Here is a 23952-nt window from a genome sequence, read left to right as displayed (position 1 = left end):
CTCCTTCATACAATTTATGCTTTTGAAAACTTTCTACTGACTTTCGCAAAAGGAAGCCAGTGGCCAAATCTATTATCTTTTTATTTTTTAAAGTGCCGAGCGCGATTGCTTGAGGGTATCTTGCAAGCGTCTTCATTAATGCAGAAGCTTTCATCACCGTAACAAGCAACCAAACTGGAAGCTGTTTTATTGCAGTGGTTCAGAGATCGTGACTCCAAAGCGCTGCTGACTAGGCGAACGACACTGTTGTGCGTCTCCTACAATAAAGAGGGCCTAAGTAGGCCTAGACTCCAACTCTGACTCTGACTCTGATTCTGACCACTCAAACTCTGACTCTGACTACTCAAAGTCTGACTCTGACCGCTCAAAGTCTGACTCTGACTCTGAAGGTTTCTTAGGTTTCTTTGGTTTCTTAGGTTTTTTAGGTTTCTTAGGTTTCTTAGGTTTCTTAGGTTTCTTAGGTTTCTTAGGTTTATTAGGTTATTCTCAGGTTTCTTAGGTTACTTAGGTTTCTTAGGTTTCTTAGGTTTCTTAAGTTTCTTAGGTTTCTTAAGGTTTCTTAAAGTTTCTTAAGGTTTCTTAGGTTTCTTAGGTTTCTTATTTTTCTTAGGTTTCTTGGGGGTTTCTTAAGTTATTCTTAGGTTATTCAGTCAGAGTCAGAGTTTGGACAGTCAGAGTCTGAGTCAGAGTCAGAGCTTGAGCGCGGGCCCGGTAAGGCCTGTTTCAACTTAGAAAAGACAAGCGGCACTTACTCGTACCTTTAGCAGTATTAAAGCGGCGTTAATATATTCCTTGCGTCTTGTACAAATTCTGAGTAGTGAACGTTAGTATACGAGTGTTTCGGAAATACATCCTTGTATCAATATCGTTATCAACACTTTGCTGTATTACTTACAATATATATGTAGAATAGAAAAGCAGACTTGAACGTATGACCTTGCTGGGTTATATTCCCTTTATTGTTCTAACAGGGCTTCGCTTCGGTCTTATAGTGCTAGCCTTAAGCGGTGCACTTTCCTAGTACAGCGAGGTTTTGTGATTTGGGAAATGTTTAAATTTCTGCCCGCTTACAGAATCCTGTACGGCGTAAATCAGTGATACTTTGTGTAATTAAAAAGCAAATTTTTTTCTGGCGGACTTCCGTGGTGAATATCAGAGTAATGTTATAGCACGACGACATGCCGCACTGCACAGTTGTGCGCGTGCGGCGGGAATAACTATACCATAAAACGACAGGAAACATGAATTGCCAGCATGCCGCACCAAGCGAACTGGGCAGTGCACTTCCACTCATTTACAGTTCACTTTCAGCTACGTATTTACCGATGTTTCCCGCTTTAATAATAAAGAATGTACGTACAAACAATTTTTTATTTTATTATGGGTGCAAAACTGTTCTGTAAAACCATTGTCAATAACTGCAACTCTAAAAAAAATATTGCCATGAAAACATAAGAAAAAGAGTAAAATTACTGGTATACTCTGCGCATTCCTGCGATGGTTGTCAGACTGCTCGAGGGTCCTACCAAAATTAAACTTTAAAATGCCAATTGGCTCAGATACAGTGCATTAAAAAAATAAGCATTGTAGATGAGTCGCGTACGCGGACTTACGGCCGTTTGACCGTCATAATTCTACTAACCAGGTAAGTTTTACTGTGCAATGTATTTCATGTGCAGATACGCTGAATCATTACAAAACGAACTTCAAAAATTAAAATCATCTCGATCCTATTCATTATTTGAGTGCAACACAACTGCTGCTTAATTCGAGGCAATAATATTATAACGTCTCAGAAGCGTAATGGAAAATTGGAGTACAGTGACTGCAAACTCGTCTGCGGCAAGCGAATTACAAACTGAAGATGCTAAAATCTTTTAAATAATCATAAATTTTTTTAAAAAATAGTGATATGTTATCAGAATAACGGCCCAGTCTCGCCTGAAAACCAAGCCAACGCGTTCATGCTATTCAATCACATCATTCACACGGATAAGACAAACTGGCTCTTTAATCAAAACAAAATAATAAATAAGTCGAAATTATTAACGTACAAGTATATATTTATGCACTTATTTATGCCGACCATTGTGGCCAATGCCTTCCACCGTCTGATACGAAATGTCCTTGGTCTGCAACCATTTATGCACACGCTTGCATTTAACTGCTGGTATCTTCTCGCGCTGATAAAAAGATGGCGTAGACATGTAAATTTTTAAATTTTTTTGCGTATTTTCTTATCGGCACTAAACAATTTTCGAAAATACTAATTCAAAAATTTTTACACAGTATACCGAAAGGGGAGGAAAATTAAAATTTTCAAGTATATAGAGTCAGCTGCCAGAATATGGCTAACAAGGCTGAGAAAACCGGGTAATAATCTAGGCCATTTCACTACGACACCGCCAACAAGCAAACAGTTTGTGCAGTTTGTAGGATAAGCTGCCGGGCAACCGGTGGAATTTTTCGGTAAGGTTGGCCCAGTGCTTCTACCGTACTGTTCCGACAGAATCATCCGCAATTACAATAGAGCTATACCTACATTGCCGTAACAAAACAGAATTCATGGGAAAAACAACAAGACAGAAAGACGTAAAATAATACCCTCATTTCGCAGTAATCAAATTAATTTTCAAAATACAGATACAAGGCAATACATGTGCTTATATACGTAAAAAATGTCGCACTGATTTTTCAGATAATTTTAAAAATCTGCAAAAATCGATGCACAAATACAGAATCACCACAAGAACAATTTAACAAAAACAAGTTACTAAAATTTACTTAAATCTATACCAAATTTTACTATCATTGTCCATCAAATTGTTTAAAAAAATTGAAGATGCATAACAGATTTATCCAATGGCAGAAGAACTTGTACCATAATTATGAATAAAATCTGTAGGGTAAATTCTGCAGGTAATAAATCATGGGTGGGTAGGTACTGTTTCCCCCGAATCAGAAGAAGTCGCCAAGCGTCTTCTCGTGCAGCGGCTTGAAGCCTGCTTCTGTGGTTTCTTCCAACATTCCACCAATATTACTGTACCAGATGCGAAGTGCTTTTGGAAGTGATCCGGCAGCCTGATGTCTGGTCGCGACGGATGCTGTTCCGCGCCGTCTACAATCGCCGGATCACCTGCACAACAATCAACATTAATTTATCCACCATTTAAATTATACTGAAATCTTAAAGCACATCATTGTTTCATCTAGTGAAATCGCGGAAAAAAGCAGATACGAGGTACAACCTACTGTAAACAATCCGCCTGACTCAAAACCAATACAAAAAATGATTCTCGATTTAGCGAATTCACACCGGCAGTATATATCTAGCAGCTTTACAGGAAAGCCTGAGTCAAAACGGCAGCAACTTGCAAACCAGCTCACTACGTTACCGACGACCAATGCAACAAAGGATTATGCATGGCACATTTGTGCATAACCCAAATAAAACATGATACATGGGCGCGCAGCTCTTCCGCCTTGGCCTTCCAAATTTGTTGCCACCGCAGAACGGTCAAATACTCAAGTGCGTCAAGAACAAGAACGATCCAGGCAGCATACGCATAACGCTCAGCGATCGCTGTATATTATGTTTAGACGGCGATTCCGGCTGCCGCTCCTCGCGAACAGCCCTCGGAATCGGGTGACCTCGCTGCTCAATTACATCGCTAGCCTCTTGTTGTTGATATAACCTTTAGTTGGCTCTTTCCGAAATTCCGATAATCGAGTTTTTTTTTATTTTGTGGTTGCTTTATGTTTCCTGATATTGCTTTGCTGGACTTGCCGCTGTTCGCGAACGGTTCAGGATGGAGGGCGAAACCGAGCCATATCGGAATAATTTCGACAGTCTGTGGCAGGCGCTGCTGGCAGGCGCTGTTCCAGGTGATTGCGAAACTTCCAGCGAGTTCTTCCTGATAACTAAGTTATTGTTATGTTTCTCGGTAATTTTAAGGTAAGGTGGAGTACAGTATCGACTGTGCCAAGCGCGCGAACAACTGTGTGCGTTGTGCGATATTTTAAAGCATACGTAATACGAACTGTAAATAATGAAATTTTTTCACCTTGCGAAAGCTACTGCAGCTGGGTATTGCTGTAATTTTTACTTATCGTCAGTTAGTTACATGGAGCAAGTATGTGTCAAGTACACTACAGAGGCTGAAGAGGCGAAAACTGTAGAATAGTGGCTCTTAGTGGAACGTTACGTAAAGTCTTAACGTGCTTGCCGTAATAATTTGAAAACAATGAAATGTAACGAAAGAGAAGCTTCTTTCTTGTTTCTTTCTTGTTACAAAAAAGAAGCTTTCTGTCGTTTTATTAAATAAAAAATTTAAAACAGTATTGTGAAAGACATTTTTGTAGATATTCCGTTCAGTATTTTCTTGACCATCACCATTGGCAATTTAGCCGACGCATGGGGAATAACGCAAGTGCAGAAGGAGGAGCTGCTGCAAAAGGCGTCGTCATCGCGTCAAGGGTCTCTGACATTGCCCACGGCGAAGGTGGCCATCGAAGCAAAGAATTCCAGCAGAATACCGGTTTCAGCAAAAAAATTATGCTGCTGCACCCGTACTCGATGTCGCTGTGGAGATTACTTTACCCCGTCCGGTGGCGATGACGAATGTTGCACTGCGTTGTGATGTTGAATTAATATTGGTTTTCTTTGAACCTTATCGCTAAAGTGAAACAAATAAAATTTAAGTAGCTTTGTAAAAGAAAAATAATATCTTTACGAGTATCTATCTGTATGTGCTGGAAGTGCTGCTGTAACTGTATGAAAGTGTATATACTTAGCTAGTATGTACGTCAAGTACTTTACTTTATTAAAATTTCTATTAATTTATTACTTCCGGTCCATGTTTAAACATTGCTCGAATTCGAAAATTTAGTGCGTACGGTATGTACATGTACGTACTCGCTCGAGTATGCCCAAAGCCAGCTCACGATACAAAGGCTGGATCGCTTTTATGATTCGCAAAATTTGTGGAGGTTGTAAACCACATCGTTTGCACCGAGCGAGACCCAGGACCACTGATACATGGTGTTGGGTTTTTGTCCGTTTGTGGGAGAGCACTGAGAAAAGAGTTAAATGGCGCTCTTCCCTGCATTAAGCCTACAGCATCTCGTTGCGCTCGATGCAAGTAATGATATTATTATCACCATGGCAATGCAGATTACCGACTAGATAAGTATCTCGCACCGTAATTCCAGTGAAAATTTCACACGGCAGTTCGTTTGTGCATTGCCAAGTTGTATTTTCTGGGCATTTTTAAAAAATTGCAATACTATTGTTTTAAAATTTCAGTTTAAAAAATAATCAATAATTAACTGTACTTTTTGGGTAATTCAGATTTCTGCTCCATGAAGCACCGGATTCCCTCTTCTCCCCCAACACAAATTCTGCTTCAGACCAGTAAGTCAGACTTGCATTCCTGTCTTAGACGTGACGTATTAACCGTGAGTTCGTGATTGATTGCCGTGTTACGCGTATACTGTATCTTTCGATCACCGAATAAGTACAGATTAGTTGGCACATGGCAGGCAGTTCAACTTTTGAATTGCGGAAATTCAACTACCGGGGCGCTTGAGTTTGTACTTGCATTAGGCTGCATTCATGCAGTCAGCTGCAGTTCAGCACAAAATTTGAAAAACTCCAAATTTAATATGAAATGAACGCTCTCCTAATTCAATCCGTGCACAGTCCACTATTATGTACAACATGATGTCTTTGTATCGGCCATATATGCATTTAGCAGCGCTTTCGTAGCCGGCTGACCATGCTTGCTGCTCATGAGTCATGGCCACCTTTCGAGGGCTTTCTCTAACGTGGTAAACTCTTTCGTCATTGAATACTGGCGAGTCGTATCGCTGGCCATGTCGTTTTCGGAACGTGAAAAACAAGTTCTACTCCCAAACATCTGCTGGAAACACACAGTTAACGGCCCTTCGCCGCAGCTTACCGGAAAACTCCAACGGGTCCTCCACAGCAGGTGAAAGTTAGCGGCGCTTTTTCTGTTCGCTTGGGGCCACCGCCGTCCTGAAAAGTACCTAGGCGCATCCTCTCCGTTCTGCAGCTGTTCGCCAAATGTTCTCGCATCTTCAACTGCTAAAGGAATTTGGCTTCTACCGGTCGCCGTTGGTAAGTGATTTTAATCGCAAAAGCAATGGCAAAAACGTCATAGCCATATCCAGTTTTTTCGCTGCTGTACGCGAGGAAACAAAATGTCCATCAACTGGCCTGCTTTGAATTCAATAGCTTTTTATAGCAGCCACTATACATATCCGATCGGGATTGTGCCATGGACTTCTGTGTGTATTTGTCAGTACTTTTCAATACAGGCAGTTATTACCGGGTTTACTTATAATATCAGCTTTTAGAGCTCATGAATGCATAGTACCAATATACGGAAATCTACATTCGCATTTAATTCCGCGATGTACTGTACATTTGTTTTGAAAATCTTTCGTTCGAAATGTTGGAAGAGCTAAATGTTCGATTTTAAGAGAAATAAGAATCATGAAAATTTTAAGAATTAACCCAGCTTCCTATTAGCGACCACCACAACCAGTGCGTAGTGCTTTGCACTGTTCGCATCTTCAACCCCGTAACAAAACTGGACGATAAACACATCCGCACCAACGATGCGTTAGAAGGCTTTGCTGTAAGCTAACTTCGGTTCATCGATGTGTGCTCAAGCTCACGCCAATCTTGATAGCTCTTCAGACCGAAAACGCTCTGGAAGCAAAAGATCACAATCCTAGCACCGTCTCCGGTCCACTGAATACGCTACTCGGACGTTAATATGGCCCGCATAAGCTTAAGGAGTCACGGGTTTGAAACAGTTCACCAGCAGTTCACACTTAACGTATTTACCCGCAAAAGTCTGGGATGGCAGTACTCCTCAACCGCCCTAATGACGGTCTCCTTGACATTTTTACAAGTTCTTGCCGAAAACTTGGAAGAAGGATGGGAGAAGGCTTCTCTCTCCGAATCGAACTGTTTCTTTGCAACAATCAGTTGTCACAAACTTACTAGTAAAAGTGAACTCTGCAACACTGATACTGTTTGTATCGCTGGTGCACAGTCAAGCGGTCGATGCGAAGGCCAGCGTCGCCCAAAGTCTTCCAGATAACATCCAGTACTTCATCGGCACAGATGCAAAAACGAACGTTTGGGTGTCGCGAATGCAGATGGTTCGGGTGGCGGCGGTGACGAGCTTGAGGATGCAGGCGTAGATGGCGTAATTGCAGTCCCACTTCACAGCTAGTGAAGAACTCTCTTGTCGATACACGCATATCGCTGCACAGTTCCGCCGATATGAGAATGCCATCCCACAGTGAACAGGTGCGACGGCAGCGCAGACGATCGACGTGTCCAGTGAGTGGAAGATCTTCAACAGTTCCAATGGCAACGCCAAACGGCGGTCGTTGACGCCCAGCGGTTGCATGCGCTTCGGCTTTTTATCCGAAACTTCTTGCTGGAGTTCAGGGGAAAACGTTTTTCTTCTCTTACTATTATGGGTGAGACATTACGTTTTAAGAGAAGATAGAACTACTTCATGACCAGCTCAGGAAGTTCCACATTTACCGGCAGGAGAACAGAGAGGTAGGGCGCTGAAATCGAAAAGACTTGACAGCAGCAAGGTTTGATGATATAGGTACCACCTGCTGTGCTGGCATTTACCCCCGAGTAACTGCCAGCACAGCGACGGATGGGGAGGTTGCCATGCGGCAGGGGCAGGGATCGCCTCGCTACGAATCGCAGAGTCATGTATACTGAATACACACTACTCTTACACGTGCCCGGTAGGCACGTGCACTATAATAATATTTAACAGTTATTATTCGTACCGTACAGTACTGCCCTCGTACACCAGCGCTTTTCACAATCAATAAAGACCACCTGCTGTCTTCTCTCGGTCTAGTGTCTCTCAGGAATTTTTGTACATACTTATTAATCATGAGCAGTACAATGTTATTATACATGGCATATATGCACACAGATTGCACGCCGCCGCCAGACAACTGCCTGGCCCTTGATCCGATGCAGTTCGCAGTCAACCGTGCAATCCTCCTTGGATACGCTATGCACGCGTAAGGCGTTGCTGCAGTGTTGGTTAACAAGCTGGCTGGCTGATAACAAAATATTTCCCACCAGAGTAATTGTCCGTGTAAAAAACGAATTGCAGTGTTCTCATGGCGCGTTATCTTAATTTCTTTATATGAGTCAGTGGAAAGCGGATAACAACAGGCACAGATAATGGTCAGCACTATCTCCATTTGGTTATGGTAAGTGTGTGCATTTTATTCTCTACACTTTCATTTTGTGTTTGCTGTTCTCAAGTCAAGAACTGAGTTTCTCTTCCTTCCGCATCGACTTTGCAAATGTGTAATGTAGTGGTGCTGCGTTATTGATTTTATAACTGCAGATGTTATAAGTTTTCCATCAGTAATATGTCGCACTTAATTATCTCGGTAATTACGGTGTTTGCTGGCTGCTTGACTTTCTTTGCATGCAGCTATGGCCGTCAGTCGCTGCGGTCTGATTCCCATGCTGTGCAATGTCCGCATTTCTGCACCTGCTATCCATCCTTTTGGAAATGCGGCGACAGTAAGGCATCACTGTGGCCGTTGGACAATCAACCGGATGCGATAATTAGAGGAGTTCGCATGCTGGATTTATCCGGATCGGATGTGGATGTACTGCCTAATCAGAGCCCAGCCCATAATTTTCCCGATCTTCAGCTCATCATCCTGGCGCAGACGATTTTCGACGGTCAGCAATGCCGCGAACTGGAATGCTTGGAGAGTTTGGGTATCCGAGTCATTGCTCCTCGTTGCCCTGCAGGTAAGACAGAATTAAAAAAACATTTAAATAACTGTCAAATATTATCGTTGAAATAATTTTCTAAAGTTAAGCATTCGTGCTTTCTCTGAGAATGATATTAAAATATTTCGCAGACAAACGCACCGGATGTGCGTATCCGCCATGCTGCCCGTGGGCTGCAGCAGCACGGACCCGTCCACGTCCACCGCCATCACCTACTACCGACAAGTCTCAATCTCCACTGCTACCATTCATCAACGGAGAAACCTCAACCATTTTCAACCCTTCGCGGGATCGGGAATACAGCACACGGGCTATGGCACCATCAACACTCGGGTCGGATAATATTAGCGGTAAGAATGATGATGGGGAGCGTGTTGCTATTGGTGTGGAGAACACAACTACTTCTACTGTAACAATTTTTCCCGGCACGCTATTATCGCTGCCAGCCGTTTTAACAACATATGAGAGTTCAAGAAAACCGTCTGGTCATGCGACTGCAAGTACGAGTACATTACTTCCGCTGACTACATCAGGTGAATATTACCTGCGCAAAGTGGTAATGGTGGGCGGATTGAGTACTGCCGGCAAAAAAACTGCTACACAGCTACCGCCGACTACGCCAAAGACAACGACAACAACAGCAACAACAACGACGCCGACCGCTGTTGTAACAACGCCCACGCGCGCGCCCGCCCAGCTAGAATTTGATTTGATGTCGATATTAACCACAACCACTGTCATCACTGATAAAGTGTTCGCAACGTCATTCCCTGTCGAATTAGTCATGCATCGTGAGAGTTATTACAAGAACAGGGATCAGAGTAGCGATAAGGTAGCTGTGTCAAACCAGCCCGATATGATGATGACACCTTCCCCATCATCTCAGCCGTCGGTAATTACCGATATTACGGCGCAAGAAGCGGATATCAGCAGCGCGAGAACGAGGACGGCGAACACCATTCGTATCACTAGTGATCCCAGCTCCACGATCAGGTCAACCGCTGCCGTAACGATGCCGGCCGAAGCAGTCTTGTCAAGCATAACTCCACCCACGGTTACAGACGCTGCTGACCCTTCCACCTACGTCCCGAATATTGCGACTTCCTCACAGCCAGTTCTCGCAACACACCCACTTATCAACACAACAGCTGATATGGGTATACTGCCACCGCTGCTGCTGGCTTTGCATCAGGGCGAAAACACTAGTGCGGCTGTATCCAAAAGCAACGACGCAGAATTATTTGTATTAAATAGCAGTAGTAATGCGGATGTCGGTCAGTCGGAACGTTTTGAATTGTCGTCGTTATCTGCTGGCAAGGATAGTGATGATGATGATGATGACGAACCTCTGACGACTGTTGTTGGATTACTGTTGTCCCCAACGACGACACCAGCCGCGCTGGCGCTACCGGACGCTACAGATCGCATTGTTCCTTGTGCCAACATATCATGCCCTCCGTGTTTGCTTGTAGGTAGTAGTGACGGTGGTGCTGAAGTTCGTATGGGATTGCTGGCAGATCGGTTTACTGCAGCTAGTATTGCGGTAGCCAGTATCATTCTTCTCCTGGTAGTCATCTTGTGCATCTTGTGGAAGCGTGGTTATCGTGTTATTCGCGGCGGCGGCGGCGGAGGCGTCGGCAATAATCAGCAAGATGACGGTGGCGATGAGGACAATGACCGCAGTCGCGGTTGCCGCAGTGCTTCGGTGTGGTCTTGGATGAAAGGAGTCTTTAATAACAACAGGGACAACAGCAGCCGCGGCGGCGCTAACGATGATGTCAATCGTCCGGGCATGGGCCTGGGCAGACAAATTCCAGGTGGTCACGGTGGGCGTCGAGGTGGTAATCGTGGCGGAGTATCAACGAATCCTATCTACAGTCCCGGCCGTCAGCAGCACCATGGCTTCTCTCCAGTAGCCAACCTGAATTTTAGGACACCGACTCGCCACATGCCGTCCCCGCGCCCTGACGGCTATAATCCCGTGCTTGGCGATAGAGTGATGAACTTCTTCAACGACAACAGCGATCATGACCACGACTACGGCAACAACGATAACAATCGCCGTGTCGGGCAGCAGCAAGTTGCGGGAAATGATGCGCGACTTCCGGCAGAGTACCGTGCGGACGATAGGGAATCTCCCGTGTACAATTTTCCACGCTCTGATGTGTCACGAGTCATTGTTTCTGCGGAAGTGCACGGACGCAACAACGCCGATCAAGAACAGGATGAACGAGGCGGTAAGTGTAGCTAAGTAATATAATAATGCTTAGGTATTTCCGTTATTGCACATATATTGAATCTGCCTCGTAGAACACATGTACGAAAATGTTCCACTACCGGCAATACCACTACAACCATCCTCTCCTAATCGCTCTGTGAGTATTGGCAGCGCAGACGGTGAGTTTGATTGATTATTATAACGTTGCATACATTTATTTTTTCATCGCACTGATGATTACTGTATTGTAGAACTTATGAGCGGAAACTCATTCGCTCCTCCACCATTTTCTCCACGTCACAATGGCAGAAGCAGCAGCATGAGCGCGCTGGAGGAAGTTCAGGAAAGGGAGGAAGAAGAGGATGACGATGACCAGCACCGATTAGAGGCCCATCATGAAGCGCACGGGAACAATTTGGTTCTGGAGCGGGAGAATAGCGAGCATGAAGGCGGCGGCAGCGGTGGTGGGTAATTATACAATATATTTTATCTATACAAACCAACAAAATCTGGACGAGGTGCTTCTTGGCAGGACAGGAAATGGATGTGCAACTTCCTGAAGCAATGGTGGCAAGCGGGCACCTGGGAGTACTGCGTGGTCGCGGTCGCGGTCGTCCTCCTGGCGGTGGCGGTCATGGCCGTGGTTTTCGCGGTGGATTTCAGGCGAATGCGGTTTGGAATCGACGCGACGGAAATGGGAACCGTCTGGAACGTCGCTGAAGTTTAAATGTACATATTTGTTTGTATGAGATTTTTGTATATAGTTTTAGCGCCGATTTTGCTCATCGATTTCATTTCTTTTGTCCTAAATACATAAAATATACATAGTTTTACTTTGAAAATGTCATGGTTACAAATTTTTTCCTATGAGCGTTTCAACTACTAACGATTTGCTTATCTAGCAAACTAATTTGACTTTTATTATTATACAACCTGCATTTGACGTGCATCGGCAATTTGGAATTTTGTTGAATTTTTGGAACAACATTATAATGTTTACTCTCTTACGCGTGTATTACTCGTACGGTGGTTGTACAATAACAAATGCACAAGTTTTATGATGTCCACGGAGGTGTTTACTGCAGGGGCTCTGCCTACATCCATATTTTTTATATGAATGTATAGCGAGCCTCTGCAGTTCCCACCTAGTGCGGTAAAAAACGCTGGATTCAGTGAATAGTAAATGCCTTTGAGCAAATGCAACTAACAAGCGCTCCGTGACACAATTCAGGTTGAACGGTAGAATATAATTGTTAGTACCAAAATGAGTATAATCTTGGTGACCTTTTCAGCTGCTGGGAATTAATATCTGGCCAGCTGGTTTTCTCAAAGTTTATTCCGTATAATAATCGTCAGGCACAACAACAACAACAACTGCGCTTGTCACATTACAATAATTCGTAAACTCGCAGGTGCACAAGTCCATTTTAGAAGAGGTAAATTTCACTCAACAACAACGTCAGGCGGCCCGCCCTTCCTTGATTAAAGTTTCGATAACCTTTGTAGATGATTGCGCCCCAGTCCTACATCGGCACGTACTGGATTGTTCCAGTGCGAAATTTCCGGCCGGAAGTCGTGCGTGTGCTGGATTTTCCACGGGACAACTCGCCTCATGCCACGGTCCTCTCTTTCGGATATTTCCGGTCGAACTGCACGCATTATCAGGAAATGGTGGACGTGGATGGGTCGGAGGTTGATTTGGCCATGGGCACGTTGATCGATGCACACATTTCGCAAGACCTGCAGAGATCCGTTCACGAAATCATCTTTACGGATGACCAGTGTGCTGAACTTGAGGAGTTGCACGCAAAAACGTTTTTCTACGACCGAAAACGTTTCTACACGGTCGTTGAAGATGGCGAAGATGTTCTGGTAAGACAGTTCGGAAATCAATAAAACATGAGGGGTTTACTTCAAGTTTCTTTTTCGGCTGCAGAATTGTAGGTTCCCTGAAGATGCCCCAGTAAAGGATCTTATGGATGCGGTTCGGACCGTGCTGCAACCTGAAAGCGTGCGTCAGGATGACAACAGCCAGGAAGGACTTAAGGCACTTGCTGCTTTGCGCGCGGTAAACTCTCTAACCGAGCTGTCTGTCCCTGAATTCTTTTTTTAAGATTCTTGGCGTTTTGCAGCTACTGAGCAACAACAATGCCCTGCTACAACAACTTCATGATTCACTTCAAGTTCATGCCATCCCATGCCGTGACAACGAACGAAAGCAGCCCGTGAAAGCGTTCTATACTCCGTTCCAGCAACAGTTCAGTATCATTAACGTTCCTGGGGACGGGAACTGCTTCTTCCGTGCTGCATCAATGTCTCTCTTCCTGAACAACGGCTATCATGTCCACCTTCGACTAGCCGCAGTGGTGGTGTTGGTGATACACTTTCACAGCTTCCTCCCCCACCTGACGCCAATTTCGGTGCGGAAAGGTTTCGGACTCCTCGACATCATCTACCGAACAGCCGTTACCGCAGCTGAACTCCCGAAGGATAACTGGGCCACGGATATACATCTCTTAGCCGTAGCAACTGCTCTCCAACGACAAGTCTGCTCGTACCGCGGATTTGATGATTCAAAGCATCGTCCTGAGGACTGGGAGACCATTTGCCCCAACGAGGTGGGTGAACCGTCGTCTCAAAGCAGCACTTACTTGAGTGGAGCAATTAGTTAACAATTTTGCTGATGCTTTTTCAGTTGACTAAACGGATTCGTGTGGAGCGTGACTTGGGCAAGCGTCATTTGCTGTATGTTCCGCTCTATGCCAAGAGCACACGCGCGGAGGATACGGTGCGCGTGTTGTACTCCAACTATCATTATATGGGCGTTGTACCGCGCCGGGAGTTGTCCAGAGGGCACTACCTTCCTGATCCGATAAAGTGCGCGACTGGAAACTGGAATCGACGGGAACGGTTACTGCTGTCAGCGTTCCCAGCGTCGTACTCTCTCCGTCACCTTCACCGTCAACGTCTCCCGAAGTGTCGTCACCTGGAAACACCGCTCTCGCCGGCGTCAGTGCCGACGCTGAAGCTGCTGGCGTCGATGTAGTGGAGAAGAATGAGTGAGAGCGTTATTCACATTCCTTTCCGTGACTGTTGTTTAGATGATCGAGTGGATGTTTTTGTCTGGATTGTATGAACCATTATTATTGTTTTCGGGCTTATTGCTCATATTTTTTGTTATTTTTCGAGTTTGACATTGTTATACGGTCGTTTTTCAGTTTCTAGGGTTTGTTGTTATTGTTACACGGATTTTTGTTGATTTATATGATAACGAATGCGGAAAACGTGTGTTTATAACTAAGCGGACGGAAATCAAACTTATTTTTTGTGAAAAAATATGTTACTGCGATTGTTACGATGAGAAAAAAGAGCAATAATAGTAAATTCGAGAATTTCGTTTACTCACGTTGTGTCGTACCGTATCATCGTCATAACAGGCTGTGCTGGTCACATTCACGACATTCAAAATAGTCAGTAGCAAATTTTTCACCACCTCCGCCATAGCTTACACTGCGCTGCACCCAGTTTGTTCCATCAAACAGTATTCGATCACGAGCTCCTGAACAGTGCTGTGTTTTACGATCACACCGTGCACAGAAAAAAATTCTATATTCACGTTCCATTTCCATGCGTTGCATTCGATTAGCTTGCAAATGTGTGAGAAGGCTATATAGATGAATTTCCGTGCCAGTGGCATTGATCCGGTTAAAGGAGGCAATAGCATCTTTAATTTCCTCTCGAGTGTAGCCGTAGCGCATAGCTTTTCTGTGTAAGGCGCTGCCAGAGGGAGTGAAGGGCACGCTGCTGCTGGCGGGGGCGTTGCTGTCTCCGCCGTACTCGTCATCGCACCTAGTTTTGCCGACTTTATCTTTCGGTTTCGTAGTTTCCGTAGTAGTGGCAGTGCACGATTTCTCCGTATCTTTAATTTGTTGAACAGCTGTCGATGATGACGATGACTCTACAGTAGGAACCGAAGGCGACGGTGGTGGTGGTGGTGGCGATGGCGGTCGGGGGAAAGCGGTCGCATCTGTAAGTCGTGTAAGCAAGTATAGACAGGTTGGAGACCAGTGTAAATGCTGCATAAGCGGAACATCGCTCGCTTTCCATCGGTTCAGATTCACCCCGCAGTAAAAGCAGGTAACGGTGTCACCATATCCCTGATAAAAGAATCCGGCATGTGCTAACTGGGTAGGGGTTTGTTGTAACTGCTTTGACCAGGTGGTGAAAGAGTTAACTCGCGTCTCAAAATCGGAAAAGTAGGGGGCAAATCCTGGCTGTACGTCTAACTTCCTGGAAGTGTAGGTGAGCGGAAAAAAATTCTCTCGCAACTTGGCACAATCTGGATTTCGTTTCAGATGCAGTTGCAAAGGGTTCGAAACAAAGGACAAATCAAATTCGATGGCTTGACAAAATAAACAGTATACAGAATGAGTAAGATTAATCGATAAAAATCCATCAACTTTGCCAAAACGGTGGCTATCAGGCATCTGACCTTTGCCAGCATGTAGATGTAACATGCCATCGTCCTCACGCACGATGCAAGGTTCAAAGTTATTTATTTCCGCCATTTCCGCTGGTGAAAACTTTAAAACTCAAGCCTAATGTGAAGAAAGACAGTTTATATGATAACCGCGCCACAAATAATTGTCGACAATTATTTTCGGGGGAGGAACGTGGGAGTGCGCAACTAAAGAGATTGCGTGACTAGGCGGGTGTTACAGTATCTGCCAGAAATAATTGCCAACAATTACACTGAGGGGAGGAAAGTGGGAGTGTGTTATTTCAGAGGTTTACGTGACTGGGCGGGCATCAACAAAGACACCAAAAATGTTTCGGGAAATAAAAGCTGCCCTCTGCCTTTTAGAGGTCCATTAGAATGGATATGGATAGCACAGTTGTGAGTAATTTGGATATTTGCAGCAACGAGGAGGCGTTGACCAACAAGCCCGAGTATCAACACCTTGTCCAGTCTGCTCCTTTTATTATTGTGGTAAGTGTGAGTAAATGGTATATAAATGCATTAACAAGGAAACCATCTTTCAGTTTTCATGCAGTGTATATGCGTTCTAGTGAAAGAGGATGATGGCTTTTCGGGAGCATATGATGATGACATGGCAGAAACAAAAAGGCGCTACCTTATTTTTTATAATTTTTTCAATGCAGCTAACAACTATCTGTTTATTGGCGCGTGGAAATGCTTCTATCAGCAGATTTGCTAATGAAACATCGACGTTTATGGACGAGAAAGGAATATTGGTCGGACGCTTTATTAATGAAACGTTATTTCTTATTAGAAGCTCAAGAGCATACCTTATTCGTAAAAATTTTGATTTTTTCAACCTGTTAAACAGTACTCTACAACAAAACAGAAACAGGTTGCCAAGTTACCAGCTCAACATCACAGCTGTACCTTCCACTTATCAGGCAGGAGCTAGCCGCCTGGATATCATCCTCTTTCCAGTTAAACGCAATTCTAGCGACTTTGTCAATATTAAAAATGATGAAGTGATGCGCTGTACCAGTGTGAACGCAATACCACCATCTTCTGTTTCAGCACAAACCCACCTGCATCATGCTCAGTCTCAGCCTGTACAAGCCAGAAGCGCCTCGAGTGGATATGCGCCTGATAAGCCAACCACGCGGCCAGCAGGGTGATGATGGATGTTACCGGCCGACCAAATACGGGTTTTACTTCCCCATTGATTATATACCGGAGTTTTTAAATGCCGTCCGTCAATTAATGCGCCATGTAAACCAGTGGAAAGCCGCTACTCCATACCTACAAGCAAAACCTACAGCTCGTCGTTATTCCGCTGCCGCCGTCAGACCCCCACAACCCCTCTCCGTACCGGCAGCACGCAACCGCTCAGCCAAAAGTATCCAACAGCGAAAAAGAAAAAATACTACTGAATCGCAGCGCTTACCTAGAAAAAAAATTCGGGGCGCGCCGCAGGTAAAGAGTACGCAAAATACTGTACAATGCACTAGTGATGATGAAAGTGACCCTGAATTTTTCGAAGACAAAACTGACGATGCTGACGAAGATTTTGATAATAGCGAAGCAGCTGCTTTTTCGCCTGAAGATGCTTAATGTTTGTTTGTTCGCCTGTGCGCATACATGAAACAGAATAAAATGCAAGTGTGTTGTTAATCAAATTCGATATCTCCTAAAGGTCATATGAACACACACGCACACACAAACTCACACGCACACACATAAAAAGTTGAAAATCACCATATAAATTTTATGTCATTTTTACCACGGTACAGGGAGAGATATAAACAATTTCAAACTCGTAGTAGCAAAAATTCTAGAGAAAAATAAATAGTACAAATGACAACATTAAATGATCTTATGAAGATGAGTAGGATCTGCCAACGACAAATTTGATTTCCTTCCTTTCCTCGAATTGCTCTTCTTAAATTTTTTTTTCTCGCTTGCGGCAAGTTTTTTTCTCGGCTTTCGGTGGCGTTTTTGCTGACCGCGGCCGGACCGTATGCGAGCTCGGTTATCATCGAGGTGTTTCACTGGCACTAGTGCAAATTCCTCCATTCCTGAGTCCGTGATTGCATATATTCTTTGGTAACGGTCACTTTCTCCTTCTTCGAGAATGTTAGATCGAACGCGTAAAGCGTCAGGCGTGCACGACTTATAATCTAAGAAAAGGTAACCATAGTCTCTGCTTGTAGCTAATTTATAGGCTTCCATAAAACGAGCCGAGCTTCGAGGATACATTTGACGGGCAAGAATTTCAATCTGCATCATGTCTCGTGGTTGTTTCCACAATACGAGATAATGTGCATTGAGCGATATTGTTCTCATCATTGGATTTTGGAAAAAAACATTCTGTACAGTAAGTATAACAGATCGATTTAAGTGGTGCGTACCGCGAGTGAATAATGAAACAATATCTTTATTGATGTTTTGCATCTGATCGTCTAAAATAATAAGCGAAGGCTCATTTTTATTTGTAAAACTTTCTTCAGCAATATCATCGGGAATATTCTTAATAAAAACAACGTTTTTTGTATGTTTTTTAATAACTTTAAAAATAGGAGACTCATAAGAATAAATAAAGTGGATTCGCTTGGGAAATGGCGTGATCTTGCGGCGTTCTAAGAGTTGATTAATCCAATACGTTTTGCCGCCCTGGCTCTGACAGCTGCATACCAAATTAAACGGGTGGATCAGCATAGGTTCGAAGCAATAGGAAGTATACATCATAGTTATTGACTTGTATAAGATTACACCCGCACGACAGCCAGCACTTGATGAATGATGGTCACCTGCCCTCCTGCTTATATACAACATTCGTTTTAAATCAGTCTCAGCGAAATCCGAATGGCTCAGTGCGAAAGCCGCTCTTGCGGATTATTACCCGTTTATCAAACGTAAACCGTAGCATCTTCCTTTGCTCTCGTGTTTGCAGTTCCCATTTTCCTTTGATGCGAAATATTTTGTACGGATTCATGAAATAATGCATAATTTTGGTGTCTTTCACCAGCTCTGCAAGCGTTTCCGGAGTGAAGAAATCGATATTTCCCTGGTTAATTGTAATGCCTTTTGCTTTAAATGCAGTATGGCCTTTTGCGGTGCGATAGGCGTACATTTTCGGCCCTCCGCACACAAACAACACTATTTTATCATCGCCGATCTCAGACTTAAATTCTCCTAAACAATCTCCAACCGGAAGCGTGGCTAATCCAGGGCCTTCCATTGCAATAACACAGTCCGTGTCAACATAGAGCAGCCGCTCTATTCCCACACTGCTCATTCCTGCATAGAGTTCTAAGCGTGCATAGCTTGTCACAAAGCCAGCAACAATAATATTTGCTCGAAGATCTGTACTGTCAACATTGCAAATACTGGTGCTTTGAACTTGCAGGACATCATTATTAATGACGTCGATGTAGTTAACATCAAACGTGCCGGAATAAAACAGTTCGTTAAATCGCTTCATAGTTTTGACATACTCGAACTTTGGTTTGTTTTCTTTAATCGCCAATCGGCCCCATAACGTGTTCAGCATTAGTTTGGAGAGCAGTCGCCGCGTTGGATTGTTTTCCATTCTATCAGGGTGCACAACAACACCGTCCCTATCCTTTAATAATTTAAGGTAGGCCAGTCTGTCACTGTCAGACAGGCACCCCGCAGGGTATCCGCTAGCTGCGGCCTTTTCGCTCATAAAAGTGCTTATATACTTGGAAAACAGGTCGCCTTTTTGGGGATAATGCCAAATTTCGTAAATTTCCACTACGGTATAGCCCAGTTTCTTAGCAAGAGTTAATTCCGGAGTGGTATAAACTCCATTGAAACTGCGTTCCTCGTCTGAGTGATAACAAGAAGATTCCTGATTATTTCGCTCAGCGCAGCGGCAGCACAGTACAAACATACATTTGTTGTTAATGCGTTGAGGTAGCAGCGGTAGATGTAAATTTTGCGGTGGTAGAACTCTAACATGAGCGATTCCAAAATAGTCGTCAAGGTCTGCAAAGTCGTTGTATATTTTTTCAGGAAGTCCCACGGGATACAGTTTTTGTTTGCAGACAGCCGGGTACAACGAATTCTTATCCAAATAAGAAATGTATTGACCCTGTTCTACATCAGGTACCGCAAGAAGGCGAAAAGCTTCGGTCCGACCTCCAAACAATACATCACGGACGTCCATTGGCTTGACATGCTTGAAATTTTGTAGAATTTTAGCAGTGTCGGTATCCTGCTTTTTTTGGGCACTCCATTGGCAGCTCCAAATGCTTTGATATTTATAGCCCCGCTTTTCCAGAAAGGCTTGCTTGTGTTTCGTGGAGCGGAAAAGTTGACCCATATTGTGGCCACCGTATGCGGTCGTGTCACTTGCATAACACGCTGGGCAACCATGGAAATAGCACCCGTGGTACTCAAATACTTCGTTCCTGACTTGCGAGAACCCATCTACATGATAACGGCCGATGCGTTTTTCACCATCAGGGTGATTTCTAGCATGTTGGATAAAAATCTCTTCCTTTTTTTGTAAATAAAACAGCCATTCCAAACTTTCATAAGAATAGGTTCGATGAGTCTGGAGATCTCGATATGTGAGGTACTGTATACTATTTTGGGGCATGAAAAGGGCGCGGTAAACCGTATTGACGAAGCCCGGTAGCGAAACTGATTCGATTAAAGGATTAAAACCACTGCACAGCGCCTTCATGTTTTCACAAAATCTCTGGCATGCCATGCGAAGAACTTGACAGTCGTTTTCGCAATATTTTAGAATCTCTTCATTGAACCGCCAGAGGCTTTTTTTGCTTTTTCTGCATCATACCAGTCTCGGAACGCTTTGTAGTCGTCGATTTTCATTTGTGACGTCAAAAAGTATTGCTCATCCGGTATGCAGCCAGCGTAATTAAAATTTTCTGCACGGGCGAAGAGGAAAGGAAAGCGACCTTTCGCGGCTTCAAATCCGAAGGCTTTCGGCATTTCCGCTAGCGCCATTGGCAGAAATGCCAAAGAATCTCTAAGAAGGATGTTATACTTTGCAACCTGAAAAGAAAAATTAACTGTTACTGCCGATTTGAAACATTGCAAGATATTGCGTCTGTCTACCTTAATTTGCAAAAATTTAAGTCCCCTCATGATCACATCCGGCCAGAGTTCATTGGATTGTAGGTATTGCATTATGAAATTTCCATCATATCCCATAAGGTTATGAAAAATAACTATAAAATTTTTGTGGCGCTTATGAAATAGCCACTGGCAAAACCTTGTGCCTGCATTATGCCCAAAAAATGTTTTCGCTTTTCCTTCATCATTGACCGCTACTCCTGCAATGGGAACATGGCAAGCGTTACTAATATCAGTTTCAAAATCGCAGTACAGAAAAGGTTGGTCAGGTTTTGGCGGCTTCTCGTGCAATTGGACAAAACACCGGTGCTGCGCACTCACTACCAATTTGCAGCTTCTACAGAAATATTCCCCACATTGATGCAGTGGAAGCTCCGGATGTCGGGGGCGCTCCATGCAAATAATACTATCACAGTCATTACATTTTTGTCTTTTCTGACAGTCAGTCGTCAGATAATTATTGCGGTTGCTTGATGGTGATTCAATAGTTTTCTTGTGAATAGCGAAACAATCCGCGTTTCTAAATATTCGGTGGCATTTCTCGCATGGAATCTCCTGTTCATGAGGGCAATCGGCGCGCTGACAATTGAAACATTTTTTGCGGCAACGATGGTGCAAGTGGTCAAGTTGGTTAAGAAACTTTTTGCAAGCGTTACAGCGTTTTCTTTTACCAAAGAATCTGGCTGGTTTGTGTGATGTATGTAGCGGCAGTGTATACTTTATTAATACAACTGCTCGCTACCGAGCCAACCAGCCAACTGATCGCTAAACAAGGCGACAACAATGGACAATAGGTACGCCGTTGCTACGGCACATTAGCCATAGCCACAGGACAACAATTCACGAGATACTTTGCACTCGTACGTCGCTGTAACAATACGTACAGTCATACACTACACTCGCCCCTTACTTCTGAAAATCAGAAGTACATACAATCATGCACTCATGCAGTACACATTACACAGTGGTTACCAACAATGCTTCATTCAATGTACAGCAACATTATGCAACTCTTATACATTGTCAATACACTGTCTTACGTCCTAGCAACCAACAGGAACTTTCACATTCGGTTCGTCATTTTCCTGGGTCCTCCTTCACTGTAGGTACGCCAAGGTCATCGAACCATTCAATGGACTACGCCCTTCTTCTGGCTTCATGTCCAAGCACTCTTTCCTTTCACTTCTGGAGGATTTCACGTTCGCAGGCCTGCCGTCCTCCTCAGGCTACCTGTCAGAACTTCACCTTCACTTTCATTCCATACCGTATGGACTACGCCCTTCGGCCAATGCCTTCGCGCTCCATATCCGGTGACCTTCATTCTTCTCTCCGGTGAGCTTCTTTCTCGCTCCCTCCCTTCTTTTACATCCACTGGCTGGATGGAGTTGTGGTCTTCGTGGGCTCTCTTTCCGTCTCCCTCTCGCTTGTGGTCTTAGGACCAATACACTCCCCACATGCGCTTTGAGTACGTTAATAGACAACATCCTAGTCACGCCATTGTGATGTATGTAGCGGCAGTGTATACTTTATTAATACAACTGCTCGCTACCGAGCCAACCAGCCAACTGATCGCTAAACAAGGCGACAACAATGGACAATAGGTACGCCGTTGCTACGGCACATTAGCCATAGCCACAGGACAACAATTCACGAGATACTTTGCACTCGTACGTCGCTGTACCAATACGTACAGTCATACACTACAGTTTGGTAATAGCGGCATAATGACTCCCGGATAACAGAATGTGCAGTTTCAAAGGCTGTCTGAAACTCGCATTCTCACCCGAGAAAACCAGACCTGTTTCTGGATCAGGAGATCTGTACACAAGGAGACAAAATTCCGGCGATAAAACTTGCTGAAATGCCGCAAAATGTTCATACGAAACCGCGCCTAGAGAAATTTTCGCCAGCAAGTGCAGTTTAACAGCTTCCACCTTCTGCACCTGTTTTCGACTATCACATAGGTCCTGCCATTTCCGTTTATCTGTTAAGTGCAGCTTTCTAGCATGAGCAATTGCTATTGCTAGCGATCGTGCAAAACAGAGACTATCATTATTCTTTACATTAATAATACCGCCACCGTACCGGGTTCTGGTAAGATTTCGAAAGTGTCGCTGACGTTGGTAACGGCCGCAACCGCTGCGACCCTGTCCGCTAGATGGGTGTACTAGGTTGCTATTGTTGTCGATGGTCAATCCTTTACCCGAAGGTGGTCGGGGTACGCGCAACAGATTTATAAAAATAGGTGCATCAAGTGAAAATTCTGTTTTCGACGACAACGTATTGGCAATAAGATACAGAAACATTTCAACGTTCACCTGGTCTTGCGTCGAAAGCTTAATTTGTATAGGATGAGAAAGCTGTGACGATTCCAATGAGACGCTGATAAGATCGTCTTTATTTGGAACGAAATCTCGAAGCTTTTTGAATATATCTTCTAGCACGGCAAGTAAAACCGGCAGTACAGAATCTACGCCATGAACTGGCAGTTTTGCAAGTTGAATCTGAAAATTTCCCGCCCAAACATTAAATTTCTTGCTGTGGCGCGATGTGATTGAATGAAGCTGGTAATAACGCGCAGGCTGAGTGATGACCTTGTCAATTTCTGCACCTTTGGCTAGCTCGCTTTGGATGTCGCTTGTGGTGGTGGTGTTGTTATTGTTGCTAGTACTTGGACTGTTGTTAACCATCTTGTTTACGCGACTCGAAAACAGCTTGTACGAAAAAGAAATATGTCGGGTCTGACGATACAAGAATGAAACATCTTGAACACTTTTGCATTTTGCGTAGAGTCTGGCTAATTTCTCCTTGCCAATCTCTGGTGGTTTGCGTTTGGTCTTGGAATTTTTCTTTTGTTCCTTTATTTTCAAGGACGCTGCTGCCGCTGGCTTCCTCTTTTGTTGCCGTACTACCGCCTTTTTGACAAATACTTTCTGTTCGGTCGGATTGTTCTGAGTGGTGGTTGTGTTGCTGCTGCTCACGCGGACCATGTTTCCTTGTTTTGAAATATCGGGGATGACAATATCCTCTGTTACAACAACTACGCAAAATAGCACAACTGCGATGAAACCTTTCAGAAGCGCACCCGTTAATTACCGTTGATGTAATCCTACCAATACAGCACAGGCAACTTTCGAAAATATGGTAAACATAGACAGGTGTACGCAGCACAGGAAAATGTACAACTGCCTGCACTAAATAAACTCTGCCAGCTGCTAGCGGGTTTTATGCCTGTGGCGGCCAGCATTCAACCTTTTAAACAAATCTGTGCGTGACATGCAGCGACTTATTTACAGCAGA

The 23952-nt window shown here is 44.1% G+C and overlaps 2 protein-coding genes across 3 annotated transcripts; both read left to right on the top strand.

The window, feature by feature from the left end:
* Positions 1-5279: 5279 nt before the first annotated feature.
* On the top strand, positions 5280-12090 carry LOC129597911 (uncharacterized). Of its 2 annotated transcripts, XM_055495618.1 has the most exons (7): positions 5280-5413; positions 8004-8289; positions 8520-8848; positions 8962-11067; positions 11141-11227; positions 11300-11512; positions 11581-12090. In XM_055495618.1, the coding sequence occupies exons 2-7, from the start codon at positions 8261-8263 to the stop codon at positions 11766-11768; spliced, it is 2952 nt and encodes a 983-aa protein (XP_055351593.1). In that variant the 5' UTR covers positions 5280-5413; positions 8004-8260; the 3' UTR covers positions 11769-12090. The 2 variants fall into 2 exon arrangements, with proteins under 2 accessions (XP_055351593.1, XP_055351592.1); XM_055495617.1 differs by lacking the exons at positions 5280-5413; positions 8004-8289 and having other exon boundaries at positions 8352-8848.
* Positions 12091-12355: 265 nt separating this feature from the next.
* LOC129597922 (uncharacterized) lies at positions 12356-14094 on the top strand. The gene is made up of 5 exons (XM_055495628.1): positions 12356-12484; positions 12555-12920; positions 12985-13116; positions 13181-13666; positions 13744-14094. The coding sequence occupies exons 2-5, from the start codon at positions 12555-12557 to the stop codon at positions 14092-14094; spliced, it is 1335 nt and encodes a 444-aa protein (XP_055351603.1). The 5' UTR covers positions 12356-12484.
* The last annotated feature ends 9858 nt before the right edge of the window (positions 14095-23952 follow it).

Source organism: Paramacrobiotus metropolitanus, unplaced genomic scaffold (assembly GCF_019649055.1).
Source record: "Paramacrobiotus metropolitanus isolate TYO unplaced genomic scaffold, Prichtersi_v1.0 Parri_scaffold0000111, whole genome shotgun sequence".
NCBI lineage: Eukaryota > Metazoa > Tardigrada > Eutardigrada > Parachela > Macrobiotidae > Paramacrobiotus > Paramacrobiotus metropolitanus.
The sequence above is the reverse complement of the archived record's forward strand: the minus strand, read 5'-3'. Positions and strand labels throughout refer to the sequence as shown.